We start from the raw sequence: 16714 nt of genomic DNA on the forward strand, positions 1-16714 counted from the left end.
ATTAGGGAATTATTAGTATATTAGTAAATTATTAAACGTTAGTATACTCTTATCGTTAGTAATAGTTTCGTCATTTAGTGAGGATCTGTTAGTTATCATGCTCCTTGCTGGGTATTTTCCACAAACTTTTCCTCATTCTCACCATAATTCTGCTAAGTAGGTTTGATCAGTACTTTTGTAACATCAATCTTCACTCGAATCACCTGGGATCTCATTAAAATGTTAATTCTGATTCAGTAGTTCCGGGCAGAGCCCAAGATTCTGTATCTCTAACCCCTCCCAGGTGCTGCGGACCCTGCTGGTCATGGACCACACTTTGAGTAGCATCTGGTTGCTAGGTGAAGAAACTGTGGCTGAAAGAGATTAAGTAATTTTTCAAAGATTACACACCAGGAAGTGGCAAAGCCCCACTCAAACCCTGATCGGTTGGTACACAAATTACAACTCATGCTCCCATGTCACACTACTGATGTGTCAGGCATTACTGTTAAACATCTTGGGAGATCTGAGATAATGAGACATAGACCTTGCTCCCTGAAGAGTTACCTTCCAGGGCAGTAAGACAGACACATTTCAGGCAGCTTTGGCGATGCAGTTTAATGCGGAGTTTACACTAATGCAATGCTGGGAGGGTCTTAGGTGTGAAATATGACTTGAGTTGGACCTCAAAGGACTAGTAAGACTTTGACAGAAATGGGAGCAAAGGACTTCCTTGACAGCAAGAACAAGGACACAGAACGTAAGAGCATCTTCTGGGCCTGGTGAGCAGTTGGCTGTAGCTGATGCATGGAGACAGGCTGCCTATGCTTTAAAGATACAGCCTGGGGGGGCTTCCCTGGTGGCGCAGTGGTTGAGAATCTGCCTGCCGATGCAGGGGACACGGGTTCGAGCCCTGGTCTGGGAAGATCCCGCATGCCGCGGAGCAACTCACATGCCGTGAGCCACAACTGCTGAGCCTGTGCGTCTGGAGCCTGTGCTCCGCAACAAGAGAGGCCGCGACAGTGAGAGGCCCGCGCACCGCAATGAAGAGTGGCCCCCGCTCTCCGCAACTAGAGAAAGCCCTCGCACAGAAACGAAGACCCAGCACAGCCAAAATAAATAAATAAATAATTAAAAAAAAAAAAAAAAAGATACAGCCTGGGGTTGGATGGTGAAATAGAATAGGCCACGGGAGCCACTGGGGTTTGGGGGAGGGGTCTACAATAGGACATTGTACGTACCCAGGAGATGGGCCCTGGTCAATTTAATGTGATCTAGGTGTTAGTAATCCACTGCCCATACTATGCTGTTGACATCTCCATAGAATTCTGTGGCCAGTTACAGGTCACTTACTCCACGGTGGCCTTTACTGTTGTTTGTATAGAGCCATCTTAATAAAATCTCTTTGCCGGTGGCAATAAAGGATATATTACGTTTTTCCCCCATTCCAAATTTTCCTAGGCTATGAAAATGCTGTTTTTCCACAGACCAGTAATAAACATTCTTCTTAAAAGAAGCATTGTTCCTTCGGTAGCAACTTGTAATGGGAAAAGTGGAATATAGACAAAATGCAATCCTGGTCTGAATGGAGACCGGTTTTTCTTTGTGTGAATAACCAACATTCCAGTCAGGTTGCCACGGTGATGCTGAGATTTTTTAACTGTTCATGCCAGCAGTCAGAGAATGTTGCCCAATTAGTTATTCTCAGCTGCTAGGTTACCTTGACAGTGGCTCCAAAAGCAGGTTTTGAGTTTAAAGGCACTCAAATGAGCATCAGAGGACTTGTAGTTCTGCTCTTCTCAGTGTGGTACTAGGACTACAAGCCCCAGCATGCCCTGGTTTAGTCCATACAGGATGTGGTCAGCCAGGAGAGCGCAAACTCCATTTTTCAATTCGGTTCCCCCCACCCTCCTTAGTAACAAAGGGTTCCACGGATTCCTGTGTCACCAGTCAGCTTTGTAAGGGTTTTCATTGTTTCCAGGGCTGCCTTCAGATGTTGCAGGTTGGAGACAGTGGGGAGAATGTGCGTTTTGGCATTGGACATTGATCTTATGTAGGTTACTCTCTTAGTCTCAGTTTTCTCTCTTGTGAACAATCTACCTTACAGGATCAATGCAGAGATCAAATAAAATAATTTTTGCAAAATGTTCTGTACAATGTCTGTGGTATAGGAGATAACCTAGTAAAAAGTGATTCTTCTGAAATATTGTTTCAGATATCATAAAACATTATACAGTGAGATTATTATTATCACCATCTTTGGGTCATTTCTGTCAGTCAGAACAGGCTAAGACGTGCTGTGGTAACAAATAATCTTAGAGACTTAATACAACTAAAGTTTATTTCTTGACCATGCCACATGTCCAGAGCCCGTCAGGAGAGACTCTGTTCATCAGCTACCCAAGGATACAGACTAGTGGAGGCTTCATGTCCACATATGCTTCCATAGTTATCAAAATATCTCACACTAACAATCAAATATTCCCTCTGAAAGTGGCACATCACTTACACTCACATTGCATTGGCCAAAGCAAATAATGTGGCCACACCCAACTTAAAGAGGGGTGAGGAAGTGCCATCTTGTAATGTGCCAGTGGAAGGAGAACAGGAATATCTGTTGAACAACTATAATATCTGCAACCTCTACCAAAGCAAAGGCTGATGAAGAAGAGTACTTTAAAGAAGGACTGTTAGTTTAACACAAATAAATAAAAATATCTGAACAGTAAACTTCAAAGTAAATGAATTAGAATTCAGCTGTATTGGACAGAAAACCCTAAATATTAGAGAGTTTAGGAAGATATAAGTTTATTTCTCTCTCAATTTAAAGAAGTCCAGATATAGGCAGTCCAGTGGTGGTACGGTAGTTCCATGGGTATCAGAGACTTAGAATCATTTTATTGTTCTGCCGTAACAACCTAGCGTGAGGCTTCCATTCGTAAATTCACCTCAGGGTCAGAAATGGCTGCAGGGCTCCAGCCATCACATATACATTCCAGGGAGCTGGAAAGAGGAGGTTGGAGGACAAAAGAGTGCTTCTCTCAGCTAAGTCAGCTCCATTTGAGCAACCCTTCTGAAAGTCCCACACAATAATTCTGCTTACTCATCACTGACCAGAACTTAGTCACATATTCACCCCTAGCTTCAAGGAAGCTAGGGCATGTAGTTTTTGATCTGGGTGCTTTGTCTCCCAAATAAAATTGGGAGTTTTTGTTACTAAGGACCAATGGGAGAATGGACATTGGGTGGCACTGGGCAGTTCCTGCTCTAGTAACTTAAGATGGAAACTTTGCTTAAGCATGAATGAGAAGGGAAAGATTGCTGTGTACACTATCATTTTCTAACCTGTGCTCCACAGAACACCAGTGCTTAGAGAGACACAAGGGTCCCTTAAAAAGTGTTCTACAGCCAGACAGTTTTGGGAATGTGGAAAGCTTCGCCCTCTCTTGGAGATTTCCAGGGCATATTAATACATTAAAGGCTCTGAGAGGCCCTGCAATAAAGAAAGAACTAAATTGCTAACCTTTTAAACTCGGTGTTCCCAAACCTCTTTGACAATGGAAATTCATCGCCTTTGGAAGTCTGGAGGGACGCAGAGAAGTTTAGTTTGAGTTTCTTGGATTTGCAAAACTATTTAGACCCTTGAAAAGACCGTCTAAAGCCCCCATTCAAAAAAGTATCCACCCTGTAAAACAAACAAACTTGTATATTCTTAGTGCCAGCCTAGTCATAGGGACAAAAGCCTTGAAGAAAAAAAATAGATCAGGTGCCAGTGAAGCCTTGTCAAAAACAATCTGTATAAGGGTTGTTGTTAACCAGCCATCTGTGCCATTAGTGGCGACACCAAGTGATGAACCGGGATGGGCTCACACTGCCGTCTTCCAGATGACAGGCCCCTACCCCAGGTTGATGTTGATGGGCTCTTGGCTGTTTCTCCCGGGCTCTTAGCCGTGCTGCTCCTCTCTGGAAGTGAGAGTCATAGGGGATCCAGCCAGCCAGTACTAACCTCCTCATCCCACAGAGAGGGCCTGTTGTCCAGGGCATGGTTGCTTACAGGTGTGGGGAGAAAGGCTGAAAATGCTTTCAAGCAAATGTGTGTCGTTGGTCTGTTGGAAGCAGGCAGTAAATGAGTACCTTTGGGGGAAGGGTTAAGGCTCCTTTTTCCAAAATGGAACCTTGGATGCTTTCCTAATCTTTCTTACTTAATTATTTAGGTAATCAGTTCTCGCCTTTAAAGTCCATCTGCTGCAATTGCTATCTTTTTTCTTCATCTAAGCATCTTTGAAAAGGCAAAATGCCAAAATCTTTGCTAGTCTGGTTCCCATCATTTCGACCTCGTGTTGCTGGAAATGCTGGAAAGTTACCTTGTCCTGACAGGCCTAGAGAGATCCCATGTTTGCATATCTGTAAACTGTGTGATACATTTCCCCAAACAGCTGTATAATCTCTGCAACAACCTGATAGGTGGGAGGGAAGGGGCCGGGGTGGGGGGGGAGGCCTTTATGTACATATTGACCTTTAGAGCAACTTAAATGTTCGAGCTGGAACAGACTGTGGGAGAGTTGAGGCAAGTCCTGGAAGGTGGAGATCCCTTCCTTGTCCAAAATCTGCCATGGGACCTAGTATCCTGGAGAATTCTCTCCGGCTGCTTCATGGAGTTATGTACCTTTCCCTGACTGCAGTTGTGTTGGAAATTGTCCCTGAAGAGAGTGGCGGGTTCTGTTTATTCCACACGTGGACAGGCAGGTTTGTGGCCACAGCTCAGGGACTCCAGGTCAGGAAGGGTGAGACGGGCTGGCTGGGAATCCCAAGAGTTGACAAAGGATTACAGTACCCAAATCAGAATAAATTTCCAAGTTAGATTATAAGCCTTTCTCAGCTCTCTTTTTAATTTTATGTTCCTAATTATGCATGCCCATTTTTCCAAGATAAGCCAGCAAACAACAATCAACAATTGTGTAGAATTCTTTGTTTTCTCTTGTAAGGAAATACAGTTGATCCTTGAACAACATGGGTTTTAACTGTACGGGTCCACTTATAAGCAGATTCTTTTCAATAAATACCTACTACAGTACTACACCATCCATGGCTGGTTGAATCCATGGATGCAGAACTGTGGCTACACAGGGCCAACTGTAAAGTCATATGAAGATTTTCAGCACCCCTAACCCCTGCGTCGTTCAAGGGTCAACTGTAATTTGGAACTAAGCTAAATATGAGTGTGAATGTACAAGGTGTGTGAACTGAGAAAAGTATATTTTGAAAAATCCCACTCATCTATGCTGATATGTACTTGTGAACTAGTAAATTCATTGTTTCAATGATATCAACTTGGCGATGTGTGATAAATCTTGTTACATCGTTTCTGGGTGTGAAATAAATTCACTTCTCAACCCAAGTACCTGGAATTTACACCTGAATACTGGTGCCTACATTCCCCCTCCCCCCAGCGCCAGTTCCTGCTCTCTTCCCTTCTAGGTCCACTGTTTGAACGACAGTGAGTGATTACTCTGGTTTATCGAAGGATTTTATTGAACACAGAGAAAGACTAAAAGTCAAAGGACTTGGGGTCTTGACCTTAATCTGCTACTAACTAGTTGAGACCTTGGACACGCCACCTAAACTCTTCTTGTTGGAAAAACCTATGATTTTATGAGTATATAGGACTTGCCTGGGCCTCACTTTGTTCTTCTGTAAAAAAATGAGGAGAGGGATTTTATTGATACAATCTCAGAAATCCCTGCTCCAGATGTCAGAGATCTCATCGTAAGGTGGCTTTTGGTGGTGGAACTGGTGACCCCAGTGGGGACATGATTCATCCGGCAGCTATTTATTAAGTTTATAATTTATTAGGTCTATATTATATATTTATATTAAGTCTACATTTATTAGGTCTATAATGTCCCGGTCACTGATCTAAGTAGTGGGGGCACTGCAGTGAACCAAACCAGTATAAGTCTTTCCTTCTTAGAATTTGCATTCTACGGTAAGGAATTATTAACAAACACTTTTGAGTACTTACATTATGCCAGACATTGCTTTAAATGTTTTCTATATATTAATTATTTTGTAGTAATCCTTGGAAGTAAGTACGACTATTATCACTCTTTTACAGTTGAGGAAACTGAGGCACAGAGATTAAATAATCTGTTCAAGGTCACAGCTAGTAAAGGGGAAAGCTGGGATCAGAGTCAGGCTTTCTGGCTGTAGTCAGTGGTCTTAACTACTATGGTTTACTGCTTCTCACTGTCAATTGATTGGTTAACTTAAAGTAGTCAGTATTCATCCTAGCTGATGGCAAAGTAAGAAAAAAAGAAACGGTAGCTTTGGATGGAAATCTCAGCGCCCACTTGGTCTCCGTGTCTGGGACTCCAGGCTCTGAAGGGAAGGAGGGGCATCGAGCAGCTGTGGTACATTTTACTTCCGGATTCCCAGCCACTTGCCTGGTTGCCTCCGCCTGGTTTGAGGTTACTGGCCCTTCTCTGGCTCCATGGTTAAACTGCAAGGCCTTCATCAACCCCACAGCCCCAAGTTAATTTCAGCATTGGCCATTTGTAGAGAAGTGAGAAATAGTGATGGGCTTGGATTAAAAATATCTGGATTTGAATTCTGCCTCTACTACTGACAATGTTGTCATCTTGGGCAACTTTTAATGATACCAGCAGCAAGGGCAATAATAGCAGTAGCTTTTTTTTGTTAAGCACTACTGTGCATCGTGCTAAATATATATGTTGTTTCTGATCCTCCGAACAATCCTCATGGGATGTATTTTTTTCCTCCCTTTGCAGTCTGGCCTTGGCTGCTGTTTCTACCACATACTATTTAACCTTGAGCCAGTTAATTCCTTGAAGCTTTTGTTTCATCATCTGGAAATTGGGGTTAGTAATATCTACTTCCCACAGTCGCTATGAAGATTAAATATGAAAAGGTATATAAAGCATTTAGGCCATAGTCTATCCCAGAGACAGTGGTAATGACCATTATAGCTTAAGGTCTCACCCCTATTAATCTGAAGAGCCAGGTTTCAGATCTCGTTCTAGAGGCTGCTTCTTGAGGACAGGTGGGAGATGCAGCATCCCGAGTGGAGCAGGTGAGCAGTGGCAGGCGTGGGGAAGCTGGTCTACTGCCGCTGGCTGCTGAGTAGCAGGTGGAACTGGGACCCAAACAGGAAGTGGGGAGGCTCCGGTCCCCCTGACCAGAGGGCTAGCAGCTACCAGCATCGAGGGCCGTGTCCCTTGAGGTTTGGCTGGGACCATGTCCAGAACCTGCCAGAGTTAGTATTGGTAAAAGGACGCCAATACCGTCTAGCCAAGCACAGCCGTAAGGGGCAGTGGGCATCCTGGAGTCAGCCTGCACTTAGCACTGCCCTTCCCAGAGGACAACCAAGGACATGTGGCATTGGGGAGGTGCCCAGCTTGTGTGGGATACAGCCTTGCAAAGACCGCAGGCCAAGCGGGACTCTCCCATTTTACAGATGGGGAAATCAGAATATGAGAGGTCAAATAACACCAGCAAGGAGCAGAATCCCGACTTGAAACCTAACATTTTTGCACCAATCCTTTGATAGCTCTGCAGAGCTTAATTTATATAGATGATCAAGTGAGAAAATTCAGCAACCAGTGTTTTAGCTTTATGTTATTTTTATATGTATTTTTTACTTGAATTATCTGTTCCATTTGAGAGGCATGGCTTGGGCAGTATGTTAATGAAGAGAAATCTGGGCTGTTTTGTAGATCTCCCAGGAATATGCTCTCGGAGCACCTTTTATTTTTCCTGCATGTCGCTTGTCATTGTAATTTAACGGCTGTGTACGTGTAGTTATTGCTCATGTCTATTCCTTCATCAGACTGGAAGCACCAAGAGACAGGGCCAGTGTACCGCCTGCTTCCACCCCAGGCAGTAGGTGCGTGGGAGGGTGCCGGCAGCGCCCAGGGACTGAATAAACCCCGTTGTGGAAGGCAAGACCTTTGGCTCCTCAGACCCTCACATTAGGAGGGAGGGCCAGTGAAAAATGATTCGAGGCACCTGGCCTGGCTGTGAGTGCAGCACGGACTAGAATTGGGGGTGCTGTGCTGAGTCAGCACGATGGTTCCCAGTGCTCTACTTACTGTGGAATAACGATGGTGTTGAAAAGCCTGATAGGCTCAAGATAAATATGGAGAGTTCTCCTACTGTTCCTGTTTTCTTTGTCCTGTTTTGCTTTTGTAAGCATATGCTTGTCAGTTAGGGCTGAAACCGAACAAATCAGCTGCTAAATATGGTTCTAAGAGAAATAACATTTTGGTCTTTTTAAGGCCCGTGAGTTTGGAGTAAGCACAGTCTTCTAGCAGATGTCAGTAGGGAATCTGCGGGTAGGCAGTCATTCTGGGAGCTGTATCAGCCGTCCACATTCTGCGAGGGTTTATTTCACCCTGACGCAGAACTGATGACCTCAAGTGAAAGATCTGGCACAGAATGGCCATGGCTTGAAGAAGAGGAGTTTGGGAGAAGGGTTGTCTAGAGTCTGTACAAGCTCCCAATTTCTCTCTTGATTTCATTTTCAGAGAAGGGGGAAAGGGCTGGGAAGAATATGTATCATCTATTATGATGCTAAGGAAGTAGTCATCCTAGTTGTATATTTAGGTTTGGCTTTTCCAATCTTTGGGATTTAGTCCAGAGATGTTATTTAGTATTCTGATAAATCCAGTGTCATTCAGGGGACCTGGAAGAATTAAAGTATAACTCAGTGACTGGGAATATTAACTCCTAGATCTTAAATCACGCCACCCTGCTGAGAAGTCAGACTTGAGCCTGCCAATGCCACCTGAATTTCATCAGCTGATAGACGAGAGAATTTATTCCAGCATCCCAGGAGCCCCGAAAAGTTAATGCGTCTTTCCAAATGTCTCGCTGATTTCTAAAGAGACACTTGTTTGTCCATAGATAATCTGACTCGGTTTGTTAAGCATGTGGCGATCTTGGTTAATAAACAATCGGTGTTCTTATACTGGCTTTATGAGTTGAAAATATTTGAAACACACCCTGAATTTTTCTGCAGCATATTCCTTGTGTATTAAATGAATTCTTTTTTCAAAGGGAAAAAGAAAAGGAAGGAAAGAGGTTAATATTTATTGAAGTCCTATGAAGTATCAGGCCCTGAGCTAGTCTAGACACTTTCCCAGTCTTCACAGTAACCCTGCCTAGGACATACTATTATTCCCTTTTTAAAGATGGAGAAACTGAGACTCAGGGCAGTTTTGAAACTTGCCCAGGGCTGGAGAGCTAGCAAGTGGAAAATCAAGGGCCGGGAATTCTGATTCTGTGAAGCTGATGGGGTGGTGAGTGGTTAAGGGCCTGGGGTTTGGAGTCTGACCCATCCCGGCTCAGCCACCCGTTGTTGGTGTGACCTTGACTTAGTGCTTACTTTCTCTGAGGCTCGTTTCCTCCTCTGTAAAACAAAGGCAAGGACAGCAACCACTTGATAGAGTTGTGATAATCAAATAACCTATCCATGGAAAGTGCTTAGAATAGTACCTAGCACGTAAGGGCTCATGAAATGTTAGTGATTATTGTGATTTTTATTATTATGACTAATCAAATTTGCCTTCATCAGTGACTTGCTGAAAAGTTACATTTTCTTTCATGGAACAGCATGTCTTTTGATACGTCGTTATATTTCATTATGAAATAATGTAACCTGCTCTACCTTAGAATTAAATTTTCTTTTCAGCCTCCCAGCAAAGGTTAAGATCTGAATAAAGGCATGTGTAGCCAACAGGGATTCCTGACTTTGGTAAATGTCAATGATTTGCTCATTTCTCCTTGGTGTATGTAACCTTCTTCCATGCTGCCCATCCTGGCTTTACGAGCCTCTATGCAAACATGAGAGAGAGGATTAAGCTGATTCTTTTCTCTCACCCTTCCTGTCTCTGTAACATGATCATTAGGCACAGCGGCTTCTCCTTGTTGCATTGCACGTGGCCGCATCCTGCACGTGCATGTGGCCATTGCACGTGGCCCCATCCTGACAGCCTGTCTTCTCCACGTACCTGAGGCACAGCTTACAACAATGGCCCTTATGAATTTTCTTTAGAGCTGGGACGACCATAGGAGCTTATGCATGTGACAGTTTTGTGCAGCTGGGAGCCGGGTCAGGGGGGTGCGGAAGGGGCAGTGGCTGGGACAGCTATGTCTAGATGGAAAAAGAAATGACGTAAGCTTGTTAGACCTTTGGCTCTACATTCTGATCCCATTTTTTGCGACTTCCTCTACTTATATTGTGGAGCATTGTGGGACATCAACCTTATTGAGTAAATAGTTATGTCTAGCAGTTGTGTGTTGGACACCATGCTAAGTGCTGGAAACACTAAGATAAATATGCTCCAGTGCTTGCTCTCAGGCCATTTGTAATTCATCAAGAGAGAGAAATGGAAGAGGGGACCTCACTGGGTGAGAGCGGTTATCACGGAGCCATGCACAACGTGCTGTGGGGGCAGAGAGATGGGGGCACTAATTTGAGACAGGCTTCACAGAGGAGGTGTCACACTGGCCCTTCAAGGATGGGCCTTGCCTCACAGAGAACAGTAGAAGGAATAATCGTGGCAGGCAGACCGTATGAACCGAGGCAGAGAGACATGGCTAAGTGTGATGTGTCAGGGAAGTGAGGTTTGAAGTGGTTGGATGTAGCACAAAATGATGGAACACGAAGCTGGGAATGAAAGCTGGGCCTAAGAATGACAGGACCTTGACTTTCAATTTGAACCACCTTGTGTAGGATTTTAAAGCGCGGTGTGTTGTGTTTAGAAATGTCTATTTTAGAAAGATTGGTGTGAAGGATAGGTTGAAAGGAGGAGAGAATTGATTGAAATAAACAGTCCCAACAAGAGATGGTGAGGGCTGTTGTACGAACAGCGTGGAGTAGACGGACGTGGTGGACTTCTGGAGATAAAACCCTTAGCACTTAGTGAACAACAGGAGCATGGAACCTTGGGGTCAGCCAACCTTTAAGGTATGGGCGGAAGAAAGAAAAATCTCTCTGAGAGGCTGGATGATGGAAGAGAAAGGAGGGGGTGGATTTCAACAAGAGTGGCTATGCTCAGCAGTGTCTGTGCCTCAGAGGGAACAACCAGGACAGACTGAGAAGAGACCATTACGAACAAGAGATCGAGGTCCCTGGTGAGCCAGGAGAAGTTACTTTAGAGTCCCGCAAGAATGGAGAACACAGCCGAATGCTTACAACATTCAAGCTATATCAGTATTCCCCAAGAAAGTCTCTGACATTTATATGCATTTGTGTAAGGGAATATTCACAAACATCCAGCTGTCCAGGTACTTGGACTGGGGGAGAGGGAATAGGGAAGCTTAAGAGTCAGTGCTAAGTTCAAGTGTCCCTGAACAATAGCTCTGCCTTGTGCTTTCTAGGGTCTCAGAGAGCCCCCTCCTTGCAAACACCATGACTCTAATTGTGCCGTTTTGTCTTATTACTATCAGTGTACTGTAGAAGGTAGATGCTTGGAGACTTCTCTTCCCTCCTTGCAAACACCACGACTCTAATTGTGCCGTTTTGTCTTATTACTATGTGCATACTGTAGAAGGTAGATGCTTGGAGACTTCTCTTCCAGTTCCAAGTGGGCCCTCATTTCTAGCCACGATGCTTGTAGCAGATGCCGTGGTGTGTCACCCAGATTCCCTGTCCACTGCTGAGGTGCTCATGGTCTACCTGCTGGGAGTGTAGGCGGCTAGCGATGGTTCTCACCTGGGAATTGTCCTCGGCTGAAGAGTGTCCCTTCACCCAAGATCATAACCTCTGGGACGGGGATAGGGGACAACCTGCATGCAATGACTAGTCAATGGAGGTGGGGTACAGAGGCCCCCATGCCTCAAGGTAGGGTAGTTCTGAAGAGTCATCCCAACTCCAGAGCTCCTGTGGGAGCAGATGAAGTCTTGGTCCCACTGCATTGCACTGACTTCCGTCATCCGCTCAGTCCAGGCCTTCCTCAGTCACTCCCCACTGGCGTTGGTTATGAGGCACATCCCAGTGAACCCTCTGTGTAAATCTCGGTGATTCTCAGAGTCTGTTTCCCAGGGAACCACCCTAATTTGACGACTGTTTCTGGTTTGGTTGCTTACCCAAGGCGGGATGCCAATCAAACTCTGTAGTCCCTCTGATCTTTGCTTCTGAGCCCGCTGATGTGTCCAGTGGGAAGAGCCTCTCTTCCAGCAGCTGGAATGAAAGTCTTGGCATTGAACCTTCTTGGCTCCGACTGGCTGGACCAATATGCCTATGAATGGATTGTTTGAGGAGAGGAAGGAAACTAGGAGTCAGCTGCCTGGCTCATATTGAGACCTGCCCATTACACCCCAGCCCTGAGGAGACGTCTGTGAGGTGGGGTGACCCCTGGGTGTAGAAGTGGGTCCCGCTCTGCACCTTGTTTCTGCTCCTGCCTCTCCTTCCACCCTCCTTATGCTTCCCAGGCTCCTTACGGCAGCTAGTACTCACCATCCTACATGTCCTTTCTTTTGTTCATATTTTTTTTTTAGTCAAGAAAAATGAATGTTGAAAACACAGTTGAGGGGCTTCCCTAGTGGCGCAGTGGTTAAGAATCCGCCTGCCAATGCAGGGAACACGGGTTCGAGCCCTGGTCCGGGAAGATCCCACGTGCCACGGAGCAACTAAGCCCTTGCGCCCCAACTACTGAGCCTGTGCTCTAGAGCCCGCGAGCCACAACTGCTGAGCCCGCGTGCCTAGAGCCCGTGCTCCGCAACAGGAGAAGCCACTGCAACGAGAAGCCCGCACAACGCAAGGAAGAGTAGCCCCCGCTCACCGCAACTAGAGAAAGCCCGCGTGCAGCAACGAAGACCCAATGCGGCCAAAGATACATAAATAAATAAACATTAAAAAAAAGAAAACAACACACAATTGAGATATTTCAAGCAAATGTAGGACCTCTCTTGAAATTTGTTGCAGAAACACCACTGCACAAACTACTGGGAAGCACAGCTTAGAAACAAACAGCAGCTGCCACCATTTGTGGGCTACTTCTCCCCCTTTTCCTCATTTCTTTCTAATTCCATTCATAGTAAAACCTGCTGCTCTAATGGCCTAGTAGTTTGACAAACACGATTTTTCTTTCCCATCTTGAGGCACCTCCCAGGTGGCCTTAACAGTGACTTTTAGCTCTGGGGTCTCCGTCTGCAGAGCTCTAGGTCCTTTTCCCATGTTCTCCTGTCTCATGGTTCCATCTGGGATGATGTCCACACCTCCCTGACCAGGTGGGGCATAGCTGGAACTTCTGGACTTCTCCATCTGTCGGGACATGAGTCTGGAGTGGGGTTTCTTGCCTTCCTGGCTTTATAACAATGGATAATGCTAATTGCAGTCTTTGTGAGTGACTAAGTGCTTCAGCTGTTGCTGTTTTGTCTTATTTTTTGCTTTTTTAATTTGTTTTCTATGTGAGATCTTTGAAGACACATCACAAAGGGCTATTCTTGGGCCTGATTTACTGAAGACTGTCACTTTAAAGAGCTCTAACTTGTCACCTCCAACTCATTTGTCCCCTTCCCTGTGAATAGCAGCCCCTCTCCCTTTAAATGCTACTAGAGGTGTGGGATTCCTCAGCTTAGAAATGATTCCTGTCCGATATTAGGTTTGCTGACTACGTGCAGGTGTGGTGCTAGGCCCTCACTTACTCTTCCCCAGAGCTCTGCTGGGTAGATGTCCTCCCCGTTTTATCTGCGTGGAGACTGAGTTGCTCTCCCAGGGGAGAGATCTGGGATCATGCCGCCAGACAAGGCAGAGCTGGGGCTCAGCCCAGGCCTGTCTGAAGCTAAAATCCAGGCTTTCCCCCGCCTGCTTCTCAGTCACTGTCACACCATATGGCAGTGCTCTGTAAACCTGTTGACTGGAGAGGGGAAATGCTTTTTAGGCCAGAGGCTGACGTTTTTTTCATTTGTCCCCCAGAGTTTTTTTTTTTTTTTTTTAAAGTGAGTTCGTGCCTAACATTTAAAAATGAGATCTCACATGAAACAAAATGTTCAGTTTTTCTTCAAAAAAATCTTCAGACCTGGCAAGACTGTGCTCATAGGTTGACATGACAACGATTGGTTCCAGCTGGCCCCCCTGCCCCCCAAAGGGGACGTGACTTCCTCAGTTTGTCCCAGGCCCCTGCGGCCCCCTCACTCTTTTCCGTTACTTGCCTGGCCTCTGTGGACATGTATGTTTGTGATTCATGAGCTAGGCCTTTAAAGAAATCATTTCTGTCCAGTTAGGAATCAGAGGAGGTCAAAGGCACTTTCTGTCTCTGAGTTGAATCTTATAGCTTTGATTTTTCTTTTCAGCTTTCAGGGATGGTAATTTGGTAATAATATCCACGATTATTGGATATTTATTGAGCGCTCTAACACAGCTGACTCTTGAGGGTTAGCAGACACCTGTTTGGTGCTAAGAACTTGCATAGTTCTCCGGTTTCGTTTGCATTCTAGATCCTGCCCGGGACTCTCCAGGTCCTGCAGGAACTGGAGGCCAGCCGCAAAAGCGTATTTTGCAGAAGCAGCATTGTCGAGAGGGGAGATGAATCCAGAGAAATACTTTCTGAGAGAGGAAGTTAGGTTGATTCCATTTTCTCTTGGAAACTGTTGACTTCTGCAGGGAAGATTGGCCCACAACACAGGAGCACTCCTTTCTGAACTGCCAGTGTTCGACACAATGAGCAGCTCAGAAATGTCAAACAGAAGGATCTTCAAAATTAGAACCCCTTCAGGATGATGAGCCTTTCAGTTTAGCCCCATGTACCTACAAGTGTATTTCCATTTGACAGTGAGAAATGCATTAATTCTTTTTTTTTTTATCATTTCAATGAAGTCTCGTTTCCTTTTGTCTGATTTAAACACATCTCATAGAAATGTAAATTAGAAACAAATAGATTTTGACTCATTTCATAGCCACAGCTGAATTAAATTTTAATGCTCTCTAATATTAACATATGAGAGCCCCCCCAAAGCTAAAGTTGTTATTTATTTGCTTATTTTAAATGCGTATTTGCTTTTGATTAAGACAACGGCTAGCATATCGTTTTGACTTTTTATTGTTTATTTTCTTTCAGGACCCTGCAGGGATCTTTGAATTGGTGGAACTTGTTGGCAATGGAACATACGGACAAGTGTATAAGGTAAGTTCCTTGAGCTTGAACATGGCTTATGTGTGGTTTCGGTTCATGAATGCGGAATAGCAGTGCTGTCTGTTCTCACTCATACATGTCTCATAACAGATTTAAAATGAAATAATATACTTGTTAATTGACTCTCCATCTTTTTAAATGTATCTGTAGTCCCATTGCCTAAACTGGATTCTGGGATTTGGGCATTTCCCTTCATTATATATGATAGAGCTTATAGCTGACACATGCATTCTGATGGTGCATATCTGAAGCTCTTTAAATGTTTCGTTTCTTTACTTTAATCACTGCCAGAACTGGTTTTCAAAGGCGCGAAGGATGCTATTTACTTTAGAAATTTAAGCTATTAAAGTATCACAGCTGGAAAAGTAGATTTGTCACTGGCCTAGGGCATGAGTTAAATGAATTTAGTGAACACTGTTAGGAGAAAACTGGCCACCTCACAAAGAAAGGCCTAATGGCAGCAACGACTCTTACAAGATCGGAAATACTTAGAAGTTAAACTTGAGCTGAGATTGAGCTGAGGAATGAAAAGTTCTTCTTTCCCTTTTGCTAAATTTTTGCTTACAAATTCACTCCAAACATGCTTTTAAAACATATTTTCTCCCAGAAAATGATCTGAAAAAGTGATTGTTTAGAAAAGTGGGTTGATTCTCCTGATTATCAAAAGAAAATGGAAATTAACTTTTTGGACTAAAGCTCAGGGGGTTTTAGTGAATGAGCTATTGAAATAAATGCCTTCAAAACAAACCAACTGTTTCCACATGATTATTTCAAGGGAAATATCCGTCACTTTCCTGAGTGGTAGTGATATGGGATGGCATTTTCACTACAAATTCTCTCTTGTTGTTCTATTTTTAAAAAATTACTTCTTTGAGTCCTAAACTTCTCTTAGTTGATTAAAATTATTGTAGAAGTCATCCAGATTGTAATATTTCTGATTCTACAGAATGTCAAAAGTATATGTGTGTGTATATATATACATATATATATATATATAAATATATAAATACTTAAGCCTTTATTTACCAGGAGGTACCCTTTGGTGTCCACTCCAGGGGAAAATTTCTCTCTTGAAAGAAATGATTATTTCCTAAAATGTCAACGCCCTGCAATTAGACAAACTGTAGTCTACTCCAGCTGTTCACTTGACACTGATCCTGTCTGACACAAGAAAGAAAGGTGTCGCAGCAAATGCTTTTAAATACTTTCAGTGAAGATAATCAAGTTGGAAGATCGTGCTATTGCATTTTGAGAAGTTGGATTGAACTTGTGAATTAATGTGAGCTTATGAATTAAGCCCTGATTTAGGTAGAGAGTTACTTCTGATTCGCTGTCAATATGGAGAAGCAACTCTGTATAATGCTGTTGGTTTTATAGTGCCATTCCATTGTCCTGTACTTCCCACCTGTAGAATACACATCTGGGAGATGATTCACAGCTTTGTCTACTAATCTAAGAGGTGGACTGTACACTCTTGCAAGGCAGGATAACAAAGAGATAAGGATTCTCAATTAAGGATGAGAATGTTTGGAAAATCCAAAATTAGCCCTAATTTCTTGTTACCTGAAAAAAAAAAGAAA

At 44.0% G+C, this 16714-nt stretch overlaps 1 protein-coding gene across 4 annotated transcripts in view; it reads left to right on the forward strand.

Annotated features, from left to right (window-relative positions):
- TNIK (TRAF2 and NCK interacting kinase) overlaps positions 1-16714 on the forward strand; it is a 406336-nt gene that overhangs the window by 74614 nt on the left and 315008 nt on the right. For all 4 annotated transcript variants that reach the window (XM_082393876.1, XM_082393877.1, XM_082393878.1 and 1 more), the window contains exon 2: positions 15060-15125. In XM_082393876.1, the coding sequence (XP_082250002.1) occupies positions 15060-15125 (66 nt within the window). The remainder of the gene's footprint in view (positions 1-15059; positions 15126-16714) is intronic.

Source organism: Balaenoptera borealis, assembly GCF_965194805.1.
Source record: "Balaenoptera borealis genome assembly, chromosome: 5".
In the NCBI taxonomy this organism is placed as follows: domain Eukaryota; kingdom Metazoa; phylum Chordata; class Mammalia; order Artiodactyla; family Balaenopteridae; genus Balaenoptera; species Balaenoptera borealis.